Source organism: Theropithecus gelada, chromosome 3 (assembly GCF_003255815.1).
Source record: "Theropithecus gelada isolate Dixy chromosome 3, Tgel_1.0, whole genome shotgun sequence".
Taxonomy (NCBI): domain Eukaryota; kingdom Metazoa; phylum Chordata; class Mammalia; order Primates; family Cercopithecidae; genus Theropithecus; species Theropithecus gelada.
Genome location: NC_037670.1, coordinates 69296588 through 69317867, shown reverse-complemented (window position 1 = coordinate 69317867; position 21280 = coordinate 69296588). Strand labels below are relative to the sequence as shown.

The 21280-nt window shown below is 40.9% G+C and overlaps 2 protein-coding genes across 3 annotated transcripts in view; one reads left to right on the top strand and one right to left on the bottom strand.

Annotated features, from left to right (window-relative positions):
- Nucleotides 1–21280, top strand: part of STK17A (serine/threonine kinase 17a) — a 44154-nt gene that overhangs the window by 20385 nt on the left and 2489 nt on the right. Inside the window, exons 3-4 of the mRNA XM_025379024.1 lie at nt 6583–6727; nt 18078–18204. Of these exons, the coding sequence (XP_025234809.1) occupies nt 6583–6727; nt 18078–18204 (272 nt within the window). The remainder of the gene's footprint in view (nt 1–6582; nt 6728–18077; nt 18205–21280) is intronic.
- LOC112620440 (cytochrome c oxidase assembly factor 1 homolog) overlaps nt 6785–21280 on the bottom strand; it is a 124300-nt gene continuing 109804 nt past the window's right edge. For both annotated transcript variants that reach the window (XR_003118528.1, XR_003118527.1), the window contains one exon: nt 6785–7821. The gene's annotated coding sequence lies outside the window, so the exon portion shown is untranslated. The remainder of the gene's footprint in view (nt 7822–21280) is intronic.

Here is a 21280-nt window from a genome sequence, read left to right as displayed (position 1 = left end):
GTCTGTTGGAGTTTGCTGGAGGTCCATTCCAGACCCTGTTTGCCTGGGTATCAGCAGCGGAGGCTGCAGAACAGCGAATATTGCTGAACAGCAAATGTTGCTGCCTGATCATTCCTCTGGAAGCTTCGTCTCAGAGGGGTATCTTGCTGTGTGAGGTGTCAGTCTGCCCCTTCTTGGGGGCATGCCTCCCAGTTAGGCTACTCAGGGATCAGGGACCCACTTGAGGAGGCAGTCTGTCCGTTCTCAGATCTCAAACTCCATGCTGGGAGAGCCACTGCTTTCTTCAGAGCTGTCAGACAGGGACATTTAAGTGTGCAGAGGTTTCTGCTGCCTTTTGTTCGACTATGCCCTGCCCCCAGAGGTGGAGTCTACAGAGGCAGGCATACCTCCTTGAGCTGCGGTGGGCTCCACCCAGTTTGAGCTTCCTGGCAGCTTTGTTTACCTACTCAAGCCTTAGCAATGGCAGTCACCCCTCCCCCAGCCTCGCTGCCATCTTGCAGTTTGATCTTAGACTGCTGTGCTAGCAATGAGCGAGGCTCCATGAGCGTGGGACCTTCCAATCCCGGCACAGGATATAATCTGCTGGTGTGCTGCTTGCTAAGACCGTTGGAAAAGTGCAGTATTAGGGTAGGAGTGACCTGATTTTCCAGGTGCTGTCTGTCACAGCTTCCCTTGGCTAGGAAAGGGAATTCCCGGACCCCTCGCGCTTCCTGGGTGAAGCGATGCCTCGCACTGCTTTGGCTCACGCTTGGTAGGCTGCACCCACTGTCCTGCACCCACTGTTGACAAGCCCCAGTGAGATGAACCCGGTACCTCAGTTAGAAATGCAGAAATCACCTGTCTTCTGCGTTGCTCACACTGGGAGCTGTAGACTGGAGCTGTTCCTATTCGGCCATCTTGGAGTGTCGCTCTCTCGCCCAGTCTCCTCAGCCCCTTTCTTAAGCTCCAGCTGCCTGTTGCGTATACATGTGTCCAACTGCAGATCATTATTAGTCAATATATCAGTATCAGTGCAGTCAGTAGCAGTCAATATCAGTACTCCTGCATTACCCTATTAAGGCCTGTTTTTCTTTTGTTTAGTATCCCCATCTGTTTCATTGCTCAAGCTAGAAACCTTGAAGTTATCCTTAATTCCTTTATTCTCTTTAACACTCATGTACAGTATAATGAATTACCAAGTCTTCTACTTAAACCTCTCCAGTAGCTTTTCAGCTGGTCACCCTGGTTTCAATCCTGGGAAATCCCTCCTGCTACTGTTAGATAGGTAATAAAAACAGATTTGGTGATATTATTCCCTTGCTTAGAAACTTTTGGTGGCTTCTGTTTGTTTGATGATCAGATTTTTTTAGAACAAAAATCAGTATGATTTGGTCAAAAAATTTCATGTTCTACTTTTAGTTTGAAGAGGAAGTCTTAGAGATATGCTCTGGATACTGAGATACCAAAATTCTCAGCCACATCAATATATTGTTGTTATGGAAACAGGCAGGTTATGATCACTGCATCAGTTAATCATTCTTGAAGCACCTGCCATGTGCACTAGATACTAATAGGTACTGATAATATAAAAAGTGAAAAAACATAGCCCCTTATCTCCAGGTGCTAAAAGTCTAGCAAAGGAAATAGATATGGAGGTTGAGCATTCTTAACCTGGAAATGAAATGTCCCAAAGTTTGAAACTTTTGAGCACTAATATGATGCCACAGTAGAAAATTCCACATCTGACCTCATATATTATCCCAGAAAGATGCTGACCACAGCTGATGAGATCACCTTTATAGGAGTTAAGGATGCTAAGGATAGAATAACTATGCTAGGGGCTGTGCTAATGCAGCAGGTGTGCATAAGTGTAAACTTGCTGTGATTCCACATGGTGGCTGAGAGTGGCACCTTCACTTTCTGATGGTTCGGTGTACACAAACTTTGTTTCATGCACAAAATTATTTAAAATATTGTATAAAATTACCTTCAGGCTATGTAAGTTGCATATGAAATATAAATGTGTTGTGTGTTTAGACTTGGGTCCCCTCCCCCAATATAGCTCATTATGTATATGCTAATATTTCAAAATGTAAATCCCGAATGTTTCTGGTCCCAAACATTTAAGAGAAGGGATATTCAGCCTATAAATGATTGCAGCAATGTTGATGATTTACTAGGAGTTCTTACTAGTTGTTGTGTGAACTAGAGTATAATAGTCAAAATGTATTAAGCATTTACTATGTGCCACGTGCTATGCTGTCTTCCAGCTTCATATATATTATTTATATGCTTTATTTACACTGTTCATAAATTTTAGAACACCATTTTATATATAAGAAAACACTCAGAAAAAAAAAATCAACCTTAGGTTGTGCTATGTTACAAATAGCAGAGCCAGAATTTAGTCCAGGAGTATGAGATTCCAAAGCTTCTGCTTTTATCCATATACTGTGCTCCTTTACTCTGCCTGGGAGGTTAGGGAGTGCTTCCTGGAGGAGGAGGCATTTCACAGTATATATTAGCCCATCATTGCCTTACTCTGAATTTTTTTAGTTGTTTTGCCCTCATCCTGTGCTCGTCTCCCTGACTTCTGTTCTACCTCATCTCCTTTTAGTCCTTTTCTACCTTACCCTACATTCTCGGCACACTTCTTTTTTTGTCATTGCATTGTCATCTTCCCTGCATTATTCACGACAAGAAGTCTGTGATCATTCTTACCTTGTTTCACCTATGAATGTGCCTTTTTTTTTTTTAGACAGAGTCTGGCTCTGTTGCCCAGGCTGGAGTGCAGTGGCACAATCTCTGCTCACTGCAAGCTCCGCCTCCTGGGTTCACACCATTCTCCTGCCTCAGTCTCCCCAGTAGCTGGGACTACAGGCGCCCACCACCATGCCCAGCTAATTTTTTGTATTTTTAGTAGAGACAGGGTTTCACCTTGTTAGCCAGGATGGTCTCGGTCTCCTAACCTCGTGATCCACCCGCCTCGGCCTCCCAAAGTGCTGGGATTACAGGCGTGAGCCACCGCACCCGGCCATAAATGTGCCTTTTTAAAGATTTTCCTCTTTCTCACTTGTTTTTAGCAATTTGAGTATGGTGCCTTGGTTTTATTTGTATTTATCTTGCTTGGAGTTCATTTTTTTGTTTAGAGTTAGTTTTTATCAGATTTGGAAATTTTTCAGCTATTATGTTTTCTAGTATTTTCCTACCCCTACCTCTCTTCTCTTATTCCTACAGTGTATTAAACGGCTTGATGCTGTCCCATAGGTCCCTGGGATCCTGTTTGTTTTGTTCAGTCTTTTCCCTCTCTCTCTCTTTGTGCTTCACATAGACAGCTTATTTTCCTGTGTCTTAAAATTCACTGATTCTTCTGCAGTGTCTGATCTGCTATAAAGACTATCCAATGGGTTTTTCGTTTCAGATACTGTATTTTTCACCTGTGAAAGTTCTTTTTGGTTCTTTTCATAACCTCCATCTCTTACATGATTATGTTCATATTTTATTTTAAATCTTTGCACATCTTTATAATGCCGGTTTTAAGGTCCATATCTGCCAGTTCCATCATCTCTGTCATTTCTGGATCTGCTTTTATTATTTTTCCTATTGGTTGTGAATTGTAATTTGTGGCATTTTCAGATATCTAGAAATTTTTGGTAAAATGACATACATTTGGAATGTTGCAGGGTTAAGTAGATTTTATCCCATTAAAGAATGGTGACGTTTGTTTTGGCAGTCATTTAAATTACTTGTGGATCAGCTTGGTTAGGACAGACCTAGAACTAGGTTAGCCTTAATACAAAGGATGGCCCTCCCAAAGGAGTCTGTTCATTGCCCCAGTGTTTAGAGTGACTTTTCTACTCCAGCTTGACAAAATTAAAATGTCTTACCTTATTCTCTGTGAACACTGGGAATTTCTCAGCCTTATGATTTTCCAGAGTTATTTTGTCTAAGACTTAAAAATACTGTTGAGCAGATCTCTCTCTGTAGCTCCCTCCTCTCTGGTACTCACCTGCCAATTCCAGCTGTCTTAGCCTTGCCAAACTCCGAGTCTGTCTTCTCAGCTTAGCAAGGCTGCTGCATTCTGCTTCTGCTTGGGTTCCTCCCCTACCCTGTACCACTATCCATATATTGTTACCAAGTAGGAAGATTAGAGGGCTTAACCTCTTCTCACAGCTCATGGTCCTATACCTGTTCTGGTGCCTGAAATAGTTGATTCATATGCCTTAATTTTCTAGTTGTTTATAGCCAGAGGGCAAATGCCATACCATTTGGTTGGATGGGGGAGTAGAAACTTGCCATTTAATGAGTGTACCATGTATTTTTTACACAATGTGCCTTCACATATGTGCTCCCTCTATCTGGGATGTGCTGTTAGCATTTCATCTAGTGGACTCCTAGTAATCTTTCAAGTTCAGAATAAATGTCATCTTTCCAAGATTTTTTTTCTACTTCCTTTCCAATTAATTGCTCAATTGCTTACTTATCAAGTCATTTAATACATAATTTCACATATAAATGCATATGTATTTGTTATTTAAATATCTTTCATTTTTCTCTTCCCCACTAGAGCTTGAAGGACCAGACATACTTATTTGTAATTATCTTTCTATCTCTAGGACGGAATATAGGGCCTAACGTATTTGATGGTTTGTTGAATTTGAATAATGAGAAAGTAAAGATCCAAACTGGGCCTCAGAGCAGGACAGAAATGGAAATGCTAGTTTAGATAGAAAAAACAGTGTTTGGTCTGAGGCGGGAAGCTATGATACAGCCAAGGTACAGGCAGCTAGGGAAACTCAGTTACTGTTAGCTTCTAAACATCAGTTATATGGCTCTGAATAATGTTGGTCAAAAGATAATCATCTCATAACTTTCCAAGGACCACTAGAAAGTTGAAATTTTAAAGTTCTAAATGTTTTTTTGTAAAAGTAGTTTTTGTGCAAAACTTTGTTAACAGTTTTTTAATTAATTTCCCAGTGAAATTTTTTGGTTAAAAAGTAATGTTGCTGTAGTTAAAGATAGAAAAAGCAAAGCTATTATAGGGCTTCTGTAGCTTCCATGTGAAGGAAAGTACTTTGTGTAAAATAGTTAATATTATATTTACTATACTTGAGAGATGCTTTTAACATCTCAGATTGTTCTTTAGTGAGATCCCATTTAGTGATATTAGTTAATATGGTATTTAGTTTAGTTAATGGGTAAAATCCACAGTTAAACAGGGTTATATGATTATATGTTGTACCAAGAGGAATATAGTCTCTTTTTTTTTTTTTTTTTTTTTTTGAGATGGAATTTTGTTCTTGTTGCCCAGGCTGGAGTGCAATGGTGTGATCTCGGTTTATCGCAACCTCTGCCTCCCAGGTTCAAGTGATTCTCCTGCCTCAGCCTTCTGAGGAGCTGGGATTACAGGCATGTGCTACCATGCCTGGCTAATTTTGTATTTTTAGTAGAGATGGGGCTTCTCCATGTTGGTCAGGCTGGTCTCGAATTCCTGATCTCAGGTGATCCGCCTGCCTCAGCCTCCCAAGGTGCTGGGATTACAGGCATGAGCCACTGTGCCTGGCCTCAATTTTCTTATAATAGTCTATATTTGAAATACATACTTGAACATTTTCACAAAACTGTAGTTAGCAGTATATTTTGTGCTTATGTAAACTACTTAAATTGTTGAGAAAACCAAGAGGGAATCATTTGTTAAAGCAAGAATGGGGCCGGGCGTGGTGGCTCATGCCTGTAATCCCAGCACTTTGAGAGCCCAAGGCGGGTGGCTCACAAGGTCAAGGAGATCGAGACCATCCTGGCCCACCTGGTGAAACTCCGTCTCTACTAAAATACAAAAAAATTAGCCAGGCGTGGTGGTGCATGCCTGTAGTCCCAGCTACTCAGGAGGCTGAGGCAGGAGAATCGCTTGAACCCGGGAGGCGGAGGTTGCAGTGAGCCGAGATCACGCCACTGCACTCTAGCCTGGTGACAGAGCAAGACTCCGTCTCAAAAAAAAAAAAAAGAAAAAGAATAAAAAGCAAGAATGGGTAACTTTATGTGTAAAGAGACTAATCGCTCTTAAAATTTAGGTAAAGAAATCCTTGTATTTATGTAAATTGATAGTAATGGGCTGAGGGACTCAGATGACAATAAACTGCGATTAAGAAACTGTTTTCAGCCAAAATGCAGTTCTTTATTTCAGTTGAGGAACAAAGTTCTTTTATCAGCAAATTGTGGCCTATATGTGCAGAGCGCTTAGTAAACTGTACATTACATGTGGTGCATCTCAAGCTGCTTGGGACTGAGTTGGCTCAGCCTATACTGTGTTTTGATTCAGGTTGTCAAATCCATACTAACAGTTATACAGGCTGGGTACGATGGCTTATACCTGTAATCCCAACACCTTCGGAGGCCAAAGTGGGAGGATCGCTTGAGCACAGGAGTTTGAGACATAGTGGGCACCATAGTGAGGTCCCATCTCTATTTTTCAAAATAAAAATACATTTTTTTGAAAAGGTATACTGTTACTGCCAGACTGTAATTAATTTACTTTGTAGTTTTGGTGTAAGTGTTTGCCATTTCTTATGAGTCATATATTACTTTAATTTTGCCCTTCTCTAGTGCTGCTGGGGGTGAAATCTTTGACCAGTGTGTTGCAGACAGAGAGGAAGCCTTTAAAGAAAAAGATGTTCAAAGACTTTTGCGACAGATTCTAGAAGGTGTTCACTTTTTACACACTCATGATGTAGTTCATCTTGATTTGAAGGTAAGGTTCAAATTACTTTACAATTTTGAGATTGCTAAAGAATGACATTCAAGACATAAAATATTTAACAGTGATTTATTCAAACATATTTCATGTTTGTGTATTATTAGCTAACAAGGATATTAGAATTGAGTCTTTACTCCTATCCTCTAGCCAGTTAATTTTATCAGGGAGATAAGGCACATGTGTGTACATGAAAAGATACATAATAATACAATGCCAAAGAAAGGAACTCAGAATATGACAAGATAGAACTTGAGCTAGATCTTTTGAAAAGTCAGGATTTAGGTAAGTTGAGAAGAGTAAGAGAAAATTACCTCACAAGAGTCAGGAATATTTGTGATGTGTTTGGGAAAAAAATAAATGGAATCATTTCACTGGAATTGAGAGATCAATTAGGAGATATTAAAAGCTGGGAAAAGGCTGGATTCTAGGGGTTTCATATGTCATAAAGACATAGATGATTTTTGAGCCAGGAATATTCGAGAAACAGTGTTTTGGAAAATAGGCAGCAGTAAATAAATGAGAAAATTAAAGAGATTAGAAGCAGGTAGATTTCTAATTTAAAATTGTCAAAGGCAGAGAAGAGGAAGGAAGGAAAAACAAAGGACGGTATATCAGTGATGTTCCTTTCAAGTGATCAAGATGCCAGCTGAAACCAGGGTAAGCAAAATAAGGAAATTTTAGTGGCAAACAAGTCCAGAGATAATTCTAGCTTCAGTTATGACAATATTCAGGGCTCAAAAACTGTTGCTAGTACTCAGTTTTTCTCCAGCATTCAGCTCTGCCTTCTTTGATGGTAATAAAGATGGTAATAAAGTAGATGCTGCTGTTCAGCCTTGCAACTACCCCGAGACAGCACGAAAGTCAGTCTCTACTTACAGCTCTGTCCAAAGTTCTGAGATTCACTCTGATTACACCAGCGTAGATCAATCTGGAACTAATAAGTGTGCTGATGGGTGTAGGGCTTTGGCTTGCCATGCCAGTGTCATCAGTGTCATAGGCTCCAACTCTGGAGGTATAACCCTTTCTACCATCCTAACCTTTACGCGGACTGAGTGGAGAAGGGATGGATTCTCAAACCAGTTCTGTTTCTGAAAGAACAGAGAATAGGATACTCAGGAGACCGTAAAGGTCCACTATGATTATTCTTAGTATATTCCTGCAGGTGTCTGCATGGCAGTATTAGCCATGCAGAGGAATTCCCAAAATAAATATTTATGCTGTAGCTTCTTTCATGTTTGGTTTTACACTCTTAACTTTGCAAAATCGTGTATCTGTTTTATTTTTTAATGTTTTACTAGTCTTATGATGGACTTCCAGGAACAGAACCCCAATTTAAATAGCATTGCACCTATAGGAAATGAGCTTTCAGCAAGTTTAAGATTTCTGTTGATTTTCTGATGGTTACTTTCATATCAAGTCCAGGTGAAACTGTGGGAAAATGAAACAGTCCTCAAAGAGAGAACATGCCGCAGCGACCCTAGTTCCTAGTGTTTATTCCATTTACAAAGATGGCCTTACTGGTGAGAGGAAATAGGGTTAGGAAGGATGGTAACCTGAGAAGGCTGAAGCCTCTAGACCGCCCCCAAAAAAACTTTCCCATTGTGAACTGCAGGGTCATCTCACACCACGATCATCTACTGATCTACCTTGACATCTGCTATAATATCCCCTCTAGCAGAAAGTAGATGCTTTATGGCAGTGTTCTCTGACCCAGACGTAAATCAGAATCACCTGGAAGGGCTCGTTAAAATAAATTGCTAGGCCACAACCCTAAAGTTTCAGATTCAAGGTAGGGCAAAGTGATGCTTAAACTTCAGGCCAGAATTGCTATATGGCCAGGGCCGGGTGTGGTGGCTCATGCCTGTAATCCCAGCACTTTGGGAGGCTGAGGCAGGTGGATCATGAGGTCAGGAGATCGAGACCATCCTGGCTAACACGGTGAAATCCCGTCTCTACTAAAAATACAAAAAAATTAGCCGGGCGTGGTGGTGGGAGCCTGTTGTCCCAGCGACTCAGGAGGCTGAGGCAGGAGAATGGTGTGAACCCAGGAGGCAGAGCTAGCAGTGAGTCGCGATCGTGCCACTGCACTCCAGCCTGGGTGACAGAGCGAGACGATGTCTCAAAAAAAAAAAAAAAAGAAAAAAGAATTGCTATATGGCCAGTTGTGGTGGCTCATGCCTGTAATCCCAGCACTTTGGGAGGCTGAGCCGGGCAGATCACTTGAGGTCAGGAATTCAAGACCAGCCTGGCCAACATGGTGAAATCCCATCTCTACTAAAAATACAAAAAGTTAGCCAGGTATGCTGGCGCACGCCTATAGTCTCAGCTACTCCAGAGGCTGAAGTGGGGAGAATGGCTTGCATCCGGGAGGTGGAGGTTGCAGTGAGCTGAGATTGCGCCATTGCACTCTAACCTAGGCAACAGAGCGAGACTTCGTCTCAAAAAAAATAAAAACTGCTATATGGCACATTCCATAATACCTTTGTTTATTGATATAGATAGATAGAGTCATACTATATAAATATAAATTCATATATGTACATATTTAATACTGTATAAATAACTGCCTAATTTTTATTGCATGAAGGCACACTCTCAAGAAGGAGTGTACAGACTGGGCGCGGTGGCTTATGCCTGTAATCCCAGCACTTTGGGAGGTCAAGGAGGGCAGATCACTTGAGGTTAGGAGTTCAAGAGCCTCATGGCCAACATGGTGAAACCCCATCTCTACTAAAAATACAAAAATTAGCTGGGCATGGTAGCAGGCACCTGTAATCCCAGCTCCTTGGGAGGCTGAAACAGGAGAATCGCTTGAACCCGGGAGATGATGGTTGCAGTGAGCCGAGATTGCGCCACTGCACTCCAGCCCAGCTGACAGAACGAAACTCCATCTCAAAACAAAAAAAAGAGGATACAGTGTATGTAATCTGGAGGTTGACTTCTAAAGCAAACTTGATAATGTCCCTTTTGAATTTAGGTGGAAAGGTAGTTTCTTTTTAAATACTAGTTTCCTACAGAAAAATTTACTGGTTTCCTACAGAAAAATACAGGAAAAAGAAAACAATCTGGAAGTTTTCTTGTTCTCTTTTGAAAGATGCCTATGTAAATTCATTTTATACACATTTATCTTTTTTCAAAGATATTAATTTTTTAATACCATGGCTAAAATGGACACTCAGGACCCAGTAGCCACATGGTATACAGTGGCGTTTTTTGAAAGCGAGTGTGGACATGTGCACACCCACATGCTGAGGTGGCCTGATGTTAATGCTCAAGGTTAACTAGTTAAAACCTTTCACAGCTTGCGTGGGGGCTTTGCTTTTCGCCTTCAGTCTGTCATATGCATAAGAAGTTCAAAGATCCTTGCTGCAAGAAATTTCCACCTTGCTTCCCTCAGGAACATTTACAAGGAAGAGATGGTCTCTGCAGTACAGACTTTCACTGGGCTGATACTTTAAGAAGCCTCAGTATTAGCCATGCAGAGGAATTCCCAAAATAAATATTTATGCTGTAGCTTCTTTCATGTTTGGTTTTACACTCTTAACTTTGCAAAATCGTGTATCTGTTTTATTTTTTAATGATGTTTTACTAGTCTTATGATGGACTTCCAGGAACAGAACCCCAATTTAAATAGCATTGCACCTATAGGAAATGAGCTTTCAGCTTATGACAGTTCAACCTGTGACTATTCAAGAACTAATTAAGTAGCAAGTCAGACAGGTTGTCAACACCATGTGTCATGGATCTTTGATGTCACTTGAGAGTACCAAAGGTGAATATTAAGTTCTTGAATACCAACTTTAAGTGTGTGTTTACACAAGGAAATTATATCCCTTTCTCCTCAGTACATTCAGTATCATATTCCTTTCTCTCTAATACACTTGGTGTAGAATTCTTTCCAGATTCAGTAGAGGCCTTGATGATGATGATGGGCCTTTGATGTTGAAAACTGGACTCTCCATGTTTCCTCGACCCAGAGGAAGTAGAAGACAAAGTGGTCCAAAGGGTTCTCAGCCTTCCTTCTGCCTTTTTGCCCCTCCATGTGCAGTCAGACATGTCTGTGAGTCAGCTACTGGAGGGAGAGGACAGAGATGGGGTTGGTATGGCAGCTATGCAGGCGAGAGTGATTTCTACTAAAAGGTCTTTCCAGTTGGCCTCTGTGAGTCTGGACGAAGTGAGTCTGCTGTCCTCTGTCTTCGACAGTGTGTGCTCATAATGTTGACTCTTGGTCTCTAGAAGAGCTTGAAAGACTAGGCTATTTTTTAAGAAATTATTTTCCCACATTGCCTCAAAGCTAAATATATTATGTTTTCATTCTCTAAAAACTGATAATCCCAATATATATGGTAATTTTGAATTATTAAGCTATTTAGTCTCCATGCTGGTTAAGATGGGAAACTCCTGTCCCTGTGACAGAAGTTAGTTGGAAGTTAAAATAACTATTATAGTTGCTTCTTTTAAGGATATAATTGACACTATGGGAAATACACTGTTTGGCTTTGGTGCAGAGCCTGAATGATCAATTTGCCAAAAGACTGATTCACTGAAGACTCTCAGCCAAATATCTTAAATTGAGCTGGGAAAGTTCTTGGGGTGGGTGAGGGAATAGCAGATACAGATTTAGGAGTCTGTAAAAGTATGAGTCCATAAATCCACAAAAATAGAAAAGACAACCATGATTAAGAGAAAGCCCATTCATTTAATATATAAAATGTTGCAGAAACTGCAAATCTGAGAAACAACAACTCTGGCAAAGTCAGAACAAAACCAACTAAAAGTACCAAAACAGTCTCAATAATTTGGTGAATTAGTCATTCAATAGAGTGACCTGGTTTTAGTCCTGTCCAAGGGAGGGAGGACTGACCAAAAATAGCACAAAGAAATCTGGTCTTAAAATCCATTGCTCTTTTTTCTTCAAATGGTGGTGTACTGGTTCAGTCTTTCAGGAGTGTTAGTACAGTCAACCCTCTGCATCCATGGATTCAACCAACCACAGGTTGAAAATATTCAGGGGGAAAAAAATTTCACAAAGTTCCAAAAAGCTAACCTTGAATTGGCCCCCCACTAAGTATTTCATTGAATCCATACAAATGAGGTGATGTGTGGCATTATAATAGCTATTCTGAGTAACCTAGAGATGATTTAAAGTTTACAGGAGGATATGCTTAGGTTATATGCAAATACTACACCACTTCCTCTCAGGGACTGGAGCATCACAAATTTTTGTATCTGCAAGGAGTCCCTGGACCAATCCCCACCAGATACCAAGGGACAACTATACTAGGATTCTATCACTTAATTTTTCCACCCAGTTATGCTTATGGTTAAAAGTAGACTAGAAGAAGGCCAGGTGTGGTGGCTCACACCTGTAATACCAGCACTTCGGGAGGCTGAGGTAGAAGGACCACTTGAGCCCAGGAGTTTGAGACCAGCCCAGGCAACATAGCGAGACCTCGTCTCTACAAAAAATTAAAAACTCAGCCAGCCATGGTGGCATGCGCCTATAGTCCCAGCTACGGAGGAAGCTGAGGCAGGAGGATTGCCTGAGCTCAGGAGTTCGAGGCTGCAGTGAGCTGAGATTGCACCCCTGCATTCCAGCCTGGGGAACAGAATGAGATCCTGTCTCAAAAACTTTTTTTTAATTAAAACCTTAATTTCTAAAACTTAATTTCAAAAAAAGTGGCCAGAAGCTGGGACTTTCCATATGAGATTTAAATTTAAGCATCAGTATATTACTTGAAAGTAGGGGTAACAAAAACATTTCTAAACAGTCCCCCAAATTAATTTAGACAGGATTATTTACCTATTTCTCTACTCTAACCTGGTTTTTAATAGTTAATGTACTAGAACTTTAATTGCCTGATAAAATGTTCCTTAAAACCCTGTCCATAATACCCTAAGCCTTATTGAGCAGGTTAACCTCAACTTTACAGTGATCTTAGCCACTAAATCTTCTCCAGTGGTGATTGTTCAGTAAACGTTAAATGGATTATGTACGAAGATGAAGATACTGAGATAAATAAAAGACTTCCCTACAGCCACCATCTATTTAAGGACCGTCTGCAGGTTTTCTGCTTATTCCACTGTCATCACCTCTCTACTGATTGACCTTGCTTCTTTCTCTCCCTTACTACCTGGGATTCATACATTTTAAATAGAACTAGGTTTTATGTGCCACAACTTCTTTATCATGAACTGGATTCCCTAGAAAGGAAGTTTAACTAAATTGTAAATGCTGAGGTACTTAGCTTTGTTTTCAGGACATGTATTTCAGCTTATTGGAAGTAGATACATTTCACCATCGAAGAAGAGACAGAGATTATAGTCCTGTAATTGTACATATATTTTATTCAGAGGAGCAAAGTCTATTTTTAAAAAGAGCCCTGTGGTCAAAATAGGGCACAGTTGGTAAAGGCCACATAATAAATATTAACTGAAATCCCCTGAAATAGCTCTGATTTTATGAGAAATATGTTTTTTCTAGCAACCTCTCTCTCAGTTGTTTAACTTCATTTTTAGAAAGTCTGTCACACTGGTGTATCACAGATGCATGTAACAGGGCCTAGGCGTCTCATACAATAAGATTTTAATAATTTGATCACACTAATTTAGGATTTACAACATTACCACCGAACCAATTAGTTTTTGCGTAGTAACTAAAGAAAGCATTTCTCAGGGAATATAAAGTGTACACACATAAAAGGGAAAAACATTTAAACTATTTTAAGGGAACAAATGGTATTTAAGAACATTCATATAATGTACATGTTTACTAATCACAAGAATATCTCAAGATTTGGTGAAGATTTTCCCTAGCAGTATTTCACTTGGCATTTTGTGTGCACTGGAAAGGGCAAAACATTCAATTATGAATATGTGTCACTGAACAATTGACATTTTGTGGTCATCAAAAAATTACTATAATTTTTGTTTTGTTTTGTTTTTTGATTTTGACAGGGTCTTACTCTGTTACCCAGATTGGAGTGCAGTGGCACTATCTTGGCTCACTGCAACCTCTGCCTCCCAGGCTCAAGTGATCCTCCCACCTCAGCCTCCCAAGTAGCTGGGACTACAGATGTACACCACCAAGCCTGGCTAATTTTTTGTATTTTTGATGGAGACAGGTTTTCATCATGTTGCCCAGGCTCCTAAGCTCAAACAGTCCACTCACCTCGGCCTCCCAAATTGCTGGAATTAAAGACATGAGCCACTGCGCCCAGCCCTTTTGTTGTACTGTAGTATTTTATTAACGTACTAAAATTAAAATTGCCTTGAAAAGTCTGAGGACTCATAGTCATGATGCTACATAGGTGCTTTTTTCCTGAAGAATTAGCTAGAAGCTAATTAACAAAGAAAATGTGGCCTGTCTTCTGCCATTTACTCCAGAATAGCCTACAAAGCCCTGTGATCTCCTAGCCATTTCCTTTCCAACCTCATGCCTCCTACCACTCGTACCCCTTTTGCCTTGTGCTGTCCTCCAGCCACACAGGATTTCCTGCAGATGCTCCACAGCAGTACGGCCTCTATACTTGCTCTTCCCTCTGCCTGGAATGCCTCCTGCTTACCCCAACCCCTCCAGGACACTGAGCCGTGACTGGCTCTTTTTTAACATCATCCTCTCCTCCTTCAGGTTGCCTTCTTAGAAAGGCCTTCTCTGACTCCCCTAAAGATAGCATGCCCGTGCACACACCCCAGGCAACCCATCTCGCCCATCACCCTGCTTTGAGTTCCCCATAGTGCTTAAAGCGACCCAAGGTGTATTTATTTGTCTCCATTAAGATGCAGGGCTCCAAAAGAGAGGACTCGTGTCTTGTTTTCTGTTATTTCCCCAGGGCCTAGCTCATTAGGCAATCAGTAAATATTTGTTGAATAAATGAGGAAATCTTTTTACCCTTCAGGGTCTGCTCACATAGCTCCTCTGTAATTTTCCAGGGCAGAATTAATCACTCTGATATATTTATCGCCTGAGTACTTTGTATATATTGCTCTCACGGTGCAATTCACAGAGGAGTGACTTGAGCCTGGCAGGTCCGTCTATTTTCTCTTGATTATAAACTCTGACAGTAGGGTGTTCTTATTCCTTATATTTATACTACTACCAGTCCTGACACAAAATAGACACCCTCTTAATTTTTTTAGTTATGTTTCTCCCATTCATTCACCCAACAATATTAATGTGTGGCTGGCACTGATCACAGTGATAAAAGATTAATCAGTACTGTGGTTTCTGTGCTCGTGAAGCTGTAGATTCTTCCCATTCTTTGAATTCAGCCTGATAAACTTACAGGCATTTTCATAATAGAAAAGGGTAGGATGGGTGGTTGGGTAGAAGGTAAGATCCTTTTTAAAAAGAGGGACCATCTGGCTGGGCGCGGTGGCTCACGCCTGTAATCCCAGCACTTTGGGAGGCCGAGACGGGTGGATCACAAGGTCAGGAGATGGATACCATCCTGGCTAACACGGTGAAACTCAATCTCTACTAAAAATACAAAAAATTATCTGGGCATGGTGGTGGGCGCCTGTAATCCCAGCTACTCGGGAGGCTGAGGCAGAAGAATGGTGTGAACCCAGGAGGTGGAGCTTGCAGTGAGCCGAGATTGCACCACTGCACTCCAGCCTGGGTGAAAGAGCGAAACTCCATCTCAAAAAAAGAGGGACCATCTATGCCTCAATTTCCTTTTTCATATTGCAGCCCCTCTCATGGATGGAAATTGTAATCTGCTTCACTGCCATCTTAGGCCTTCTCACCAAGTTGAGACTAGGCAAAGAATGGAAAAAAGTGTTCTAGACTGAGAGAATACCATATACAAATTCACTCTTGTGAGAGGGAGCATGGCAAGTGTGAGAGACTGGAAAGTGTCCTGTGGGACCCATCTTCATGGAGCCAGGGGTATCATGGCATATGATGAGTCTGGAGAGCTAGCTCGGCAGAAGCTGGACCTCAGGACATGCACACCATGCAAAGGAGTTTGGAGGTTATCTAAGAGCAGTGGGAGGCTGTGGAAGGGTTTAGGAAAGGGGACAACAGATCTAATTTATATAATACAAAAGAACCTCCTGGCTGCAATGTGGGCAAAATGGATCCTAGCAAAACACTGAAGAGGCCATCGCAGTAGAGCAAGAAAGGTAGCTTTGGTTTTCTGTGGATGGAGAGAAAAAGGCCAAGTCTAGAAATGCTTGGAATTTAGTACTTAAAATCAACTATGGTGACATGTTAGCTAAATGGAAGAGCGGGGAGGAAAGGAATGGCCAAGATGATTGTTAGTGTTCTCTTCTGTTCTGAGGGATGATCATAGCATTCACTGAGACACCTGTCATTGGCATAGGGAGAATCTGATTTAGGAAGGAAAATAGGAGTCTGTTTTTGGTCATGTTGAATTTGAGGTACCTTTGAGACATCAAAGGGGAGATAATAGGTAAGCAGCTGGTTGAAGAGGTCTGAAAGAAAGAAAAAAATTGTGAGTCATAAGGTGTAGGTGATATTTAAGCCTTGGGTGCAGATCATGCAAGCTGAGAGTTTGGAGTAAAAAGAGGAAAGGCCTCAAGATCAAGCCGGGAGAAACCCAGCATCCAGTGGACCAGGTAAAAGAAGGTGGCCCCTCAGAGGAGATGAAAGACGCAGCCAGAGATAGGAAGAAAGCCAGGACAGTGTTTTGTCATGAGAGCCAAGAGAAAAGTAATATATAAACAAGGAAGGAGTGGTTTGTCAAACACTGCTAAGGGAGTGGTTCAGAAGAAAGCATTGGAAAAATATCACTTGATTTTGTGATTTGTAGTGGAATGAGAGGACAGAAGTCAGATGGAGGGGCAGAATATGAATGGAAGGAAAGGAAATGTGAACATTCATTCTGTGCATCTAGGGGACCAATGTGATGGAGACAGAAACAAACAGCTAACCAAACAATGGAGTAAGCATGCTGTATACACCATGCTGTGCAGCAGGAACGGGGCAGCCATCAAGCCCTCCCTGGAAGGAGCAGGGGAAACCAGGGCAGGCTTTACAGAGGAATTGGTGCTTTATTGAGACCCATCATGCATGGAATGAGGGATGAGAATAAATCTGTCAGGGAGAGAAGGGGAGAGGGCATCCTGAACAAAGGCGGTACATGTGCAAAGGCATGAGATGTGGGAGTAGCTGTCTTATTTAGGGATTACAGACTGTTTGATTTGGGGCACAGATTGCCTTTGGAGCCATGACAGGAAATTAATCTTGAAAAGGAAGCAGGGACCCAATCTTAAAACACTGGGTGTTATAGTGAAGTATTTGTAATTTACCAATGTTTCTCAGCTTACCTTTGGAAATATTCTTAATGTCAGAAAACATTAAGTGAGGACTCTTTATAATGCAAACACAAACTTTCCTTTCAAATTTTGTGTTTTAAAAATTTAATGAATTTTACATTCTAGTCCATAATATATTTACTTGTCTTTTTATGTGAAAGTATCTTAGGTTATTTTCCCTTGGGTAAAAATGACTCCACGGATATGAACCCCACTGATTCTGTGGCTCTGGGGAGCTCTTTCCCATTACTGTACGTGTCCTCACCCCACATGTCCCCACTCACAAGTCCAGAGAGAACTTAGGGTAGAAGTCATCAGTATGTAAGTGGCAGCTGAAGCTTTGGAAGTAGATGAAATTGCTCCAAAATAGAATGCAGAGTGGTGGGAGAAGAGTTGGCCATGCAGCGAGAGATCCTAAACAGCACAAATATTTAAAAGGAGGACAGAAGGAAAACATTGAGAAAATAGTGAGGGCTCTGTAGAAGAAGGAAGAGATCCAAGGTGGAGAAAACGGGGAGGAATTTCATCAATATAAGGATGCTTAACAGTGCCCAGTGCTACAGAAATCATTGCATGCAGAATAGTCCCTGAAAGACACAGATGGGATTTGGTGGGTCTTTGATTATTGAAGTTATTGTGACCTTAATGAAGGCAGATTCAGTCGAGGGGGCAAAAGAGATTTAGTTGGACTGAGAAAACGATACCAATTGTGCTTGACCATGCTTTCAAGAAACTGAGCTTTGAGGGAATAGTAGGAGATACTACTACCTGCAGGAGATTCAGGGTCATGGGGAATGGTTTCCATGAGGTGGGGATAGAAACCTGTTTATATGCTGAGGAAGAGCCAGGGTAGGGGAAGAGACTGAAAATACAAGAGAGTACAGTCCTGCTACCTTATACATAGTAGGAAGTATATTGTAAAAATATTTCTTTAACAAATGACTGTTTACTGTTAAATTCCTCAGTCTCAGTTTCACAGGTGAAATGTATGTTTTATGGGCTACATGTTTTGTGTACTTAATCATAGTTGTATTGATTTTTGTGGGGGTATGTTGTTTTTTAGCCTCAGAATATTCTGTTGACAAGCGAATCTCCATTGGGTGACATTAAGATTGTTGATTTTGGCCTTTCAAGAATATTGAAGAACAGTGAAGAGCTCCGAGAAATTATGGGTACCCCTGAATATGTGGGTAAGTATTCATAAAAGTAGTTTTGCTCTGGGGTTAGGCATCACCTTCATTAGGGGACTTGTCCATGGGGCATGACTCATAGTGGAACCAGCTGTCTGCTATGTTGAAATTCTACCATCAGAGATTTATTCCTTTGGATTACATTTTACAATGGAAAACTTTCAAGAGTAGGATACTAAACTGGTGATGTCTTCACTGTCTCTTCACTACAGGGCTAAGAGAATTTGAAGGGATTACTTCTAAAATGAATAGGAGAGGATTTTCTTAACAAAGTGGGATATTAGCTTATTTGAGGGTGGGAGACTATTTAACAAGTAAGGATCTTTAAGGATGTTTTGGTTGGTAACAAACATTGACAAAGGCATTGCCAAGTCTGAGGTTCCATAGAAGTGTGGAGCAGAGAGGGCATCTGGTTGGATCCATGGTTGAGTGTTTCTGGGAGAAAGAAAAACGAGCTTAAACATCGAAGGTAGCAGCAAGAAAGCAGCTGAATGATGATACGCCATGGATCTAGGCGTGTCATCAAAGAAGTCAACTATGACTTTCTTTGATAGACTGAGGAAAATTGGAGTTTGAAAGATTAATAGTTTGATGTTTTTTTAAAGGTATCTATAGAATAAGGCTGTGAAATTGAGAGGTTGTGACCAGAGATTAGAATATTAATATTTAGGCCAGGTGTAGTGGCTTACACCTGTAATCCCAGCACTTTGGGAGGCCAAGGTGGGCGGATCACTTGAGGCCAGGAATCTGAGACCAGCCTGGCCAACATGGCAAAACCCCATCTCTACTAAAAATACAAAAATTAGTCAGGCGTGATGGTGCATACCTGTAGTCCCAGCTACTCGGGAGGCTGAGGCAGGAGAATGGCATGAACCTGGGAGGCGGAGCTTGCAGTGAGCTGAGATCGCGCCACTGCACTCCAGCCTGGGCAACAGAGTGAGACTCCGTCTCAAAAAAAAAAAAAAAAGGAATATTAATATTTAAAATTTCAGTGTGAAATAGCTCTTTGTAATTATGAGGACTTGGATGTAAGGCTGGAAAGGCAATTTTTTAGACCAGGAAATCAAGAAGCTGTGAAGGTAGGCTGTCTGAGTCATGGACATCAGTGTGGAAGTCACCTAGGCTGCCAGCAGACCTGGGAGAAGGGAGGGTGGCTGTGGCAGGAATGGAGAAGGCTGTGGCCTGGGCCTGAGGGAAGACTCTCTGCCTGAGAGTAGAAGCGTGAAGTGGGCAAATAGGCTATAAGAGGGGGAATGAAGAGAGAGGGGTCTCCTTTCAGAGAGGAGGGTAAAAGGAGTGAGTAGTTCTTGAAAGACTGAGGATGTTATAAGAAAAGAGGTATCCGGAGCACAGAAAGACTGAGGAGGGGCGATAGGGTTGAAGAAAACAAACCTGTATGGCAATGATAGTCCAGAAAATAATTTAGAGATTTTTTAAAAGATCCTTAATTAGGTAATAAAAGATGCCACAGGCACAGAAACAACCTTTAAAATTTTTTTATATATTTTAGTGGGCCAGAATACTTAATTTTCAGTATGCTGACTAATATGCATCATGACCACTAAGTAAGTTTTTGGGATATGACTTAATAGTGTTTCTTTAGGGAAAGCAGCAACCCAAGTGTTTTAGCCAAAATTAATGGATACCATTGTAAGTTCCAATATACAAGACTGAAGAATGTAGGTCTGTGAGCTGAAAAATCAAAATAGTAATTATTGCCCTGAATAGGGTGGGTTTTTATTTTGTTTTAATGCTTTCTTTGTTGTTGTTGTTTGAGAGAGTCTCACTCTGTCACCAGGCTGGAGTGCAGTGGCACCATCATAGCTTGCTGCAGCTCCCAACTTGAACTCCTCCTGCCTCAGCCTCCCAAGTAGCTGGGACCACAGGCACGTGCCAACACAGCGGGCCAGTTTTTTGTTGTTTTTTTTTCTTTTTGGTAAAGATGGATCTCACTGTGTTGCCCAGGCTAGTGATTTGTTTTAGAGCTTTCTGTTCCTTAGTAAATTTTAAATTTTCTGTCAAGAGCCTTTCCCCATCTCAAAACATTATAATGGAAATACAAGCTCAGTCCAAAAAGAAGAAAACTAAAAATGATTCAGAAGTACATTATACAGAAAAACAAAGGGACTCTCCTTTTTCCTTCCCTGACTCACCTTTTAAAAGGTGAGTTTATGCTTCCCACAGTCATTTTACATATACACAGAAACTGGTGTTGAGTTCTGGCCCTGTGTGACCTTGACCTTTAAATCTCTTTATACCTCAGATTCATCTGTCCATAAAAAGGGGCTAGTAATAGTACCGACCTCATAGGGAATTTATAAGGATTTCATTGGATTTGCTGTACAAAGTCCTTAAACCAGTATTCAGCACATAATAAGCACTCAAAAAAGTAAGCTATTGGTATTTTCTGCACCCCTCCTCCCACAGTCTTGCTATGTGGTCTCTGTTTTACCGTTTCTTCCCCGGTAATTTGGATGCTATGCATTTCATTTTTAATTTCCTAGTCATTTCTTTTGAAACTTTAACATTTACAACCTCTGTTTCTCACTCAACCATTTCAGAAATCAAAATTTAGGAGATTAGCATACCTAGCATTTCCTTTCCAACCTCTTCATCCCACTCATTTATTCTATGGGGGTTTGTCACAAATTAGTAGTAGATACATGACCTTGAGTATTTTGTTTTTTCATAGAAATAGAACATTTTCATTCCTTTTTTTAATTGTAATTACCACAGTTTTTTAGTTTTTAATCTGTTTTTCCATGGATTCAGTACTTATTGACTGCCTATTAATAGTTTAGCCTCCTTATTTGTATAGTTTTGAAAAAACATTATCTTTAGTTAACTGGATTGAGATTTTTTTAAAGGAGTATTTTTATAATATTTTTCCTGAATCCTTGCATATTTGGCAGTGTCTTTCTATTGTGTTTATGTGTGGCAGCAATTGACTTTATATCAAAGCTTTTTTTTTTTGCTTTTTTTTTTTTTTTTGGAGACATGGTCTCACTCTATCACCCAGGCTGGAATACACTGGCACTGTCTCGGCTCACTGCAGCCTTTACCTCCCAGGCTCAAG